Source organism: Pinus tabuliformis, chromosome 5_1, assembly GCF_031772625.1.
Source record: "Pinus tabuliformis cultivar Carrire ecotype Pingquan chromosome 5_1, CPIR1, whole genome shotgun sequence".
Taxonomy (NCBI): domain Eukaryota; kingdom Viridiplantae; phylum Streptophyta; class Pinopsida; order Pinales; family Pinaceae; genus Pinus; species Pinus tabuliformis.
The window spans coordinates 866,522,822-866,531,391 of record NC_142305.1 but is presented as its reverse complement, the minus strand read 5'-3'; the positions used below and the strand labels follow the sequence as shown (position 1 = coordinate 866,531,391).

Below are 8,570 nucleotides of genomic sequence, written 5' to 3'. Positions count from 1 at the left end.
GTTAAGTATTTAGAGAGGAGGTTGACGTATAGTAAGAGGACTAAGACATGCATTCAATGAGGTTAATTGATCAACACAATTGATGAAGTTAAATCTATGAAATTACTTGGTTAGAGGATCAGGCCTCGATAAGTCCAATTGAGTATTTACTACAAAGAGGATATAATACTTAATTGAGGATCCAAATCATTTGTCCAAGAAGTTTAGATGACCTACTAAGTGGACAAAGTTTGATGTTTAGAAAAAAATGGTCTAAAGGAATGAGTTTTGGTGTGACAAGATGGGTAATGAATTTGTGCACTAAGGTACTTAGTTAAGAGGACCAAGACATTTTCCCAATGAGGCCATTTGTACCACACAATGGATGAAGTTGGCTAAGTGACACTGAGTTATGTTCAACTAGGGTAGTAGTTGGACCATTTCTTTGGTGGAACAACCCCACTAAGGACAAATGCTTAGTTAAGACATGTGTTTCCTAACTAGTGATGGATAACTAGTTAGACATAGTTGGTTAAGGATCGTAACCATGGGAACCAACCTAGATCCATCTTAACCTTGGATCTATCAAGCGTTGAGAGGGATCAAATCCCTTGAGGTGAAAACCTCTTTTTTGAATGAAAAACTTGAGGAAAGGTTTCCACCTCAAGAGATTTGATCCCTCTCGACACTTGATAAATCCTAGGTTAAGATGGATCTAGGTTGGTTTCAATCACGTTTCAGTCATGTGCGACCATGGAAAATTTGGTGAACATCTAATTATTCTAATAATTTTAAATATGCTTAATATGTCCATGATTAATTTGGTCATTTTAAATTTAAATTTTCTCAGTTACCTTGGTTTGTTGAGATGGTAGAGACTGCTAATAACTTGAATGATGAAAAATTATGAAATAAAATTTTTGAATGCAAAGTGACAATGTAACAATGTTAAATGATATAAAATGTAAATAATAAGAATGTAGTCAATTACAAATAGTCTTTATTATAATCAATCTCGAATTATTTTCTTTTAATATTCTTATTGTCGCACTTGTTAGTTTTTCCATCTTTTCATATGGATCATATGAAAAGAGTGGTTGAAATCTTAGAACATTCAAATCTTTAACTCAAGCTATTGTAGTAAACGACATACATTGTTTTTCTCACTCTCCAATATTAATAGTATCTTTCTCCCATGCCAATCATTGTGACTTATGGAGTGTTAAACCGCAAGTAAGTTTCAATGCTAGTTGTTTTCTATTACATTGTTTGAATGCAAAGTAACTATTAATATTAAATGATGGAAAATGGGAATAATAAGAATGCAGTCAATTACATATTGTTTACAATTTCAAGAAGCAAACATTTTAGGTAAAAGATGAAAATCCAAGTATTTTATTTATGGTTGAATTATTGTAACATATAAATCAATGCACATCATCAATAATTTCTTTGTACTTACACTGAAATCAATGCACACGATTAATCTAATTACTTTGGAATTAATGTAGATCATACATCTAGCTACATCAAATCAGAAATCAACAACGCCACTGAAATCAATGCATCTAGCGCAAGCATTCAAATAGAATTAGAAATCAACATCTACGCTAAAATCAATGCATCCAATGCAATCAATCAAATAGTATTAAGAATCAAAGTTTAATTTGAAATCAACACACCTGTTTCAGTGGAAAACAAAAATATTCGTGGCTTCTAAATCCAACTTCTTTTACCTTTTGTAAAACCCTTACTTCTTCTTCCCCTATGGTTAAGAATGTTCAAAATTATATAATACTATATAATATCTATATATGTTTGTGTTTCTCTTTTTCCTTCCCTCTCCCTCCCCCCTCCATCTCCGTGTTTATCTCCCTCCCTCTCTACTTCTCTCTCTCTCCTCCTCCTCCTCCCCCCCTCTCTCTCTCTACCTCTCGCTCCCTCTCTTTGTCTCTCTCTTCTTCCCTATCTCTCCCCCTGCCATCTATATCTATATCTCCCCTCATCTCTCCTTCTTTGCCTCTCTATCTCACTCGCTCAAACACACACAACCTCTTTCTCCATACCTATCTATGTCTCCCTCCCTCCCTCTCTTTGTCTCTCTTTTCTACCCCCTCTCCCCCCTCCATATATATCTTTATCTCCCTCTATCTCTCCTTCTTTGTCTCTCTATCTCACCCCCAAACATACACACACTCTTTCCATCTCTCTCTCTCTCCCTCTCTTCCTCTTCTCTCTCTCCCTCCTACTCTCCTCTCTCCCTCTCTCTCTCACCTCTCCTTATCTCTCTCTTCCCTCCTGCTCTCCTCTCTCCCTCTCTCTCCACCTCTATCATTCTATGTTTTTCTTCTTCACTGCCTCCCTCTCCCCCTCCCTCTCTCCTTCTCTCTCTTAAGTCCTCTCTCTCTTCCTTTCTCTCCCACCTACCTTTATCTCTCTCCCCCATCACTCTCTCTCTCTCTACCCTCCAATTTTGTCACTGTCTCTCCCTACCTCCCTCTCTCCTCTCTCTCTCTCTGCCCTTCTCTCTCTTCTTTCCTTTCTCTTCCTCCCTCTCTCATCCCTCTATCTCTGTGTCTCCCCATCTCTCTCTTCCCCTTCTCTCCCTCCCTCTCTCGTCTCCTTCTCTCTCTCTCTTCCCTCCTTTCCTCTCTCCCTCGCTCTCTCTCCATCTCTCCCTTTTCACTCCCTCCCTCTCTCCACCTCTATCTCTCTATGTCTTTGTTCTTTCCTCCATCTCTCCCTCCCTCTAACTCCATCTCTCTCTTCCTCACTATCTTCTTCTCTCCCTCCCCTCCTCTCTCTCTTCCTTCCTCTCTCTCCCCCCCTCTCTCTCCACCCTGCAACTCTGTCACTATCTCCTTCTCTTCCTCCCCCGCTACCCCCCTCCCCCCTCTCTCTCTGCCTCTCCCCCTCTTTGTCTCTCTCTTTCCTTCTCTCTCCCTCCCCATCCATATGGTCGAGAATTATCACTCTCCGTAATCAATAATATATGTAAGGTCTAATATAATAATATTTATAATGGAGATGATTATTATTATAATATATTGAAATAATAATAATCAATATTATTAATTATTATACCAATAATAATATATAAAGAAATAACATGTTAAAGAAACAATAGTATGTTAACTTTACATTATAGACAAACCAATTTCTTCATCAAATTGGTAGCTCAATGCCTTGCATTTTTACATTTTGTATTTTACAGTTTCTATTATATTACATTTTACATAATATTTTGCATTTTATGTTACATTATATTAATTCATCTTCACTTAACCATGAAGATTTTTAACCCATAAGCATGCTTTGTTATAATACCATTGTTTATCATACCACATGCCCAAAAAACAATAACTCATTTAGTTTGACATTTTTTTATTAATCAATTTAATTAAAAAGGTAGGGAAGGCATAAATACTTTTGAGATAAATCTCAACCTTTGATTTGTGACTATTATTAAGAATATTCTACAATATTTTATTGAGGTTAAGTCCTCACCATCCACATAATAATTATTAATAATCAAATTAAAATTCTGAAATCCATATTCCAAAATAAATTCACCTATCAACATCTCAATTCTAAACTTTCATTATTTTTTTAATAATCTATATATATATATAATTAAATCAAACATTTAAATCACACTTCCAATATATACAAAACTCAAATTATAATAAAATTTTGATATACCTAAAATTTACACTAAATTCCATCCAAATATGGCTCTATGATCTGACGAATTATGTTCGGTACTTTCGAAGTTATCCAAAATTACCTCAAAATTTTGATATACCTAAAATTTATACTAAATTCCATTCAAATATGGCTCGAATTATGCTCGGTACTTTCAAAGCTATCCAAAATGACCTCAATGGCTATAAATACCACATGACACTGAGCGTTTCTTCCATGTTAACCTGTGGCGTGAATTTGTGAAATTGGAGTTGCCGGAAATCATTACAATGGCCGAACATCATGAGCTGCAACATCAACCTGCACCTCAAGTGTTTGAACTGAAAAAGGGCGATCTGCGATTGAAGGTCACTAACTGGGGTGCCACAGTCACCTCTTTACAAGTCCCAGATGCAAAAGGTACACCAATTTGTCTTTTATCCTGTTAAAGTCATGGCTATAAGTCTCTATTTACGGAGGTTTTAGTATGCCATTGGTTGCCATTCGTGGCCCCGGTCTTAATATGTTTTGGAGCAAGTGTTATCAGGGCTTTCAGCAGTTTCCTTCAAATTTATAATTGCTGGTTGTAATACATCTATTTTATTTTTTATCAATGCATAATACCTGTAATCTGTAACTTGACTGTAAGATCTGCATTTCGGGATTTATCAATGCATGCCATTCATAGCTTGCTTGTCATATTCGCAGAGTAGGTTAGATCAGTTCATGCAATTTACTGTTTTTCTTATAGTAATTGCAGTACAGGCTGCATCCATCCATGAATTTCATGGGTCTCTTTTTGGGACACTCATTTGGATATCACCTGGATCATTACAATTAGCTTGAATAAGCTGTCTTTATGTTGATCTGCAGGAAATTTGGCCGATGTTGTTCTGGGCTTTGACAGTCTCACTCCGTACATTGTAAGTCTTCCTGTGATGGGGAGAGTGCTACTCATTCAGTTCACATAATTGTTATACACTATCAAATATCAGGGGATTATTCAACGAAATCTCAACAAAGGGATATGTCATTATAGTATGATATCTTACAACCTCACATAGATAACAAGCAAGAGCAAAAGACAGTCCAAGATAATTAACACATGCCACCAAACAAATTTCATGGTTTGGAATAAATTAAGCTCAACATTGACTCAGGGCTTATCATCACTTGCTGTAAATTGAAGAATTTTAGCCATGGTTTAAGCAGAATAGATCGCTTAGAGAGTGGCATTGTGTTTACAGCTTATGCCTCCTCTATTCTTTTTGTGCGGTACTCTGGTTGGATGTGACATTTAAACTCCATGGTTTCTGTTGTGATGGCTTCTGTAGGATGGTTCTTCGCCATACTTTGGCTGCATTGTAGGGAGGGTGGCCAATAGAATAAAGAATGGAGGCTTCACACTCAGTGGGCAACATTATAGCTTACCGATCAACAATGGCCCTAATACCCTACATGGTAATTTCTTCCCCTTTCTTTTCATTTTTTGTCTTTACTCCATTGCATATGTCCTCTTTCTTGGCTTCTGAAAGAAGCATTGTTCTATTTGTTCAATAAAAGGATGTCTTGACAATGGGGCCTTAGTTCACTGGTGAGATACAAATCCCACAGAGTATAAAACCGTTTATCAGGGTTTCCATATTTGCCATGGTCTCGTTCCCACCTGAATGGTATGAGGCCATGTAAGCTGCCTGCAAATCCCCAGCGATTTTGAAGAATTGGTTACCCCACAGGCATAGTAACTGCACAACACACTAGAATTTTTGAGGACTTCTATAGTTAGTCAGTTCTGGCTAACGAAGCTGACAGGAGAGTTTTTGCAAAGTCAGGAAAATCTAATCACTATTCCCAGTCCTATTTGTCAGTGGATTTGTCAAGAGAATGACTGATCTCTAGAGCATTAGTAGCTATGCTTGGTCACAACTTGTTAATTGCGGAGATGCTTTCCATTTTTATGACCTATTGGATATATGCTCAAACTTAAATTTCAATGATGCAGTACTGTATCTTATGGATCTTCTCAGTCAATTCTTCATGCACTGTTTCTTGTTTCAATGCAGGTGGGAAAATAGGTTTTGATAAAGTTGTCTGGAAAGTGGAAGAGCAAAAGGATGGAGAGAATCCAAGTGTCAAGTTTAGTTACCATAGTTATGATGGTGAACAAGGTAAAATTTAAAAGTTAAATTTTCATTAATGCTGATATATTTTCCTTCTAATGCAAACAGTGTGCTAGATCCCCGGAGCTTTAGTTTTCTTTTTATTGTCCAACATCTCAAGCCTGTGTGTTAAATAGGTGTTGCTCGTAAAGGGCTAGTAATGAATCTAGCCATAGGTATAAGAATAGCTCATCACTTCCATGTTCTTGGAATTAGGAAATCAGTGATTCTATGAACTCAGGGAGCTTGGATTTGTTGTCATTGGCCATTTCCACTAGGAGACTTTATAGGCTCCGATGACATCTAGATTCCATACACCTAAGAAGCAATAAGGATCTGAGGTTTTATGAACTTCATGAAGTGAACTTGGTTTTATTGTGCTTATTTCCCCTACTACTGTAATACCCATTCCAGGGGAATTTGATTAGATTGTGGTTATTTGAATCTACTACTGTAATACCCCCTCCAAGTAAAACAACAATATATAATAATCAATGACATGGTATAGGTCATTAATCGCCTTCTCTTATTCAAATTCCTGATGCAGGTTTCCCGGGGATCTTGATGTCTCTGCAACCTACACTCTAAGTGGGAACTTGGAATTGCGACTTGATATGGAGGCCGTACCAAGAAATAAACCAACACCAGTGAGCTTGGCTCAGCACACATATTGGAATTTGGCAGGCCACAACAGTGGAGATATACTTAATCATTCTGTTCAAATTTGGGGTTCCCACGTAACCCCTGTGGATGAGAACTTGATTCCGACAGGTGAGCTTCTTCCCGTTAAAGGAACTGCATTTGATTTTACAAATGAGAAAATTGTTGGAAGCACAATCAGTGAAGTTCTCGGAGGATATGACCACAATTATGTGCTCGACTGTGGAGAATCAATGGATGGTTTGAAGCATGCTGCAAAAGTCAGGGATCCTTCTAGTTCACGAGTTCTTGATTTGTGGACCAATGCACCGGGCATGCAGTTTTACACGGGGAACTTTCTTGATGGTGTTGTTGGCAAAGAAGGCGCTGTTTATGGAAAGCATGCAGGGTTGTGCTTGGAGACTCAGGGATTCCCTAATGCAGTCAACCAAGCAAGCTTTCCATCCATTATAGTCTCCCCAGGGGAGGTTTACAGGCATACAATGGTATTTAAGTTTTCAGTCCATAGTTAGAATGGATAAGTTATTAGATATAGAAAGTACAAAATAAGGTTTTCCCTAAACCTGAATATTCAAAAAACTATACAGTTTTATCGAAATTTTTGAAGGAAAAAGATAGGATGTGCTTTTTATGATAAGACTTGGATATCACTTATTTGATTTTGACTCATTCTTCATGTTCTCTTCTTTGGAGAGTATGCGAAATGGAATTGTTTCTTTTATTGTGACTATGTTCAAGCCTATCTAATGACATGGAAAGTGCTTTTTCTTATTTGAAATACATTTGTCCTTTCTTCCATCAGCCTAGATGAAAATCAGGTTGTTGTTCTGTTGGGCTGTGCAGTTTGAATTCAAGTTTCTGTAACTTTATTCCCTTACCGAAAAATGGAGTAAAACGGCCATATTGGAAAATTAAAGTCATTTAGACAATGCATTATCATGTATTGTTGCATCAGGATTATGGCGGCCTCTTGTCATGTCTTTATAGATATGTTTAAGGTTTCCTACCCCTTGATGGCAGCCTACGGTTTACCTGGAGTGCAAATTGCATGGCTCACCAACAGGACCATTAGCCTTAGCTTATGTTTATCAAAACGACATGCTTCTAAATTTCTTCACGGAAAACCACTGAGCTGTGTTTTCCCTCAAGGAAGCAATCTTTAAGGAAGATTGCAATTTGACCTTGCTGCTTTAATACTTTTTAAAATGTTCATGACATTTATATTTGTGTATTGAAGCAGTGCTTGATCATGAGAAAATCTTTTTATTCTGTCAACATTATGTTGAAACTTGAAATTAATTCAGTTCCATTAAATTTTTTACCCCTAATCAGCCATGCATAATCATGACGGTGATAAAAAAAATTCAATTAATGCTGTTATATTCTTATGGTCAATGCTCAGGCTTACTGTTCAACTTTTTCTGCAATTGTTCCATGTGGAATTCTGAATAATTGGATCTGATTTGACTCAGTTAATCAATTTGGAATTTGATTCAAATGTCTACTCAAACAGCACTTTCCACACAACAAGTTTATGCTCTTTCACATGTATGGTCTCCACAGGAGATTACCTTCCACACAACAACAAGTTTATGCTCTTTCACATGTATGTTCTCCACAAGAGTTTTGCAATCTCATTTGGTACCTGGGATATGGAGTATAAGTATAACTTCAAATATCTTAGAAAATTTGAAGGATGGAAGTTTATAGATATCAGTCTTTCGGATTAATCACATCATTAGGATTGGGTGGACTTTTAGAACCAACTAATGTGGTTCATCCTTAGAACGAGGTTATGTTAAAGTTTGGAAACGTTGGAGAATCTTGCTAGTCCCTAACATGCAAAAATAAAATGTTTGGCTGTAAAAATATTTAGATTTATAATGATTTTATATTAGTTTGTATAAAATTTTTGCGATTTTGTAGAATAATTTTATTTTATAAAATTTGGGTGAATCATTTTTAGACAAAAAAAAATGGAAATTGACGATTTTTTTGGGGAAAAAACATGGAAAATAGCCCACTTGTGAATATTAGCCCCTAAAATTTTCACTGAAAAACATGATTTAAATAATCAGAGCTTTGAAA

The 8,570-nt window shown here is 36.6% G+C and overlaps 1 protein-coding gene across 1 annotated transcript; it reads left to right on the top strand.

The window, feature by feature from the left end:
- The first annotated feature begins 3,794 nt into the window (after nt 1–3,794).
- Nucleotides 3,795–7,212, top strand: LOC149167575 (Galactose mutarotase-like superfamily protein). Its single transcript, XM_089433030.1, has 5 exons — nt 3,795–4,083; nt 4,537–4,586; nt 4,998–5,124; nt 5,727–5,833; nt 6,371–7,212. The coding sequence occupies exons 1-5, from the start codon at nt 3,954–3,956 to the stop codon at nt 6,992–6,994; spliced, it is 1,038 nt and encodes a 345-aa protein (XP_089289156.1). The 5' UTR covers nt 3,795–3,953; the 3' UTR covers nt 6,995–7,212.
- The last annotated feature ends 1,358 nt before the right edge of the window (nt 7,213–8,570 follow it).

What these genes read in the sequence shown, in the direction of transcription:
- LOC149167575 (XM_089433030.1), top strand. Translation starts at nt 3,954, where the DNA reads ATGGCCGAACATCATGAGCTGCAACATCAACCTGCACCTCAAGTGTTT. An exon ending in ACAGTCTCACTCCGTACATT is followed by an intron (nt 4,587 to 4,997) that starts GTAAGTCTTCCT and finishes TGGCTTCTGTAG; the next exon opens with GATGGTTCTTCGCCATACTT. An exon ending in GTTATGATGGTGAACAAGGT is followed by an intron (nt 5,834 to 6,370) that starts AAAATTTAAAAG and finishes TCCTGATGCAGG; the next exon opens with TTTCCCGGGGATCTTGATGT.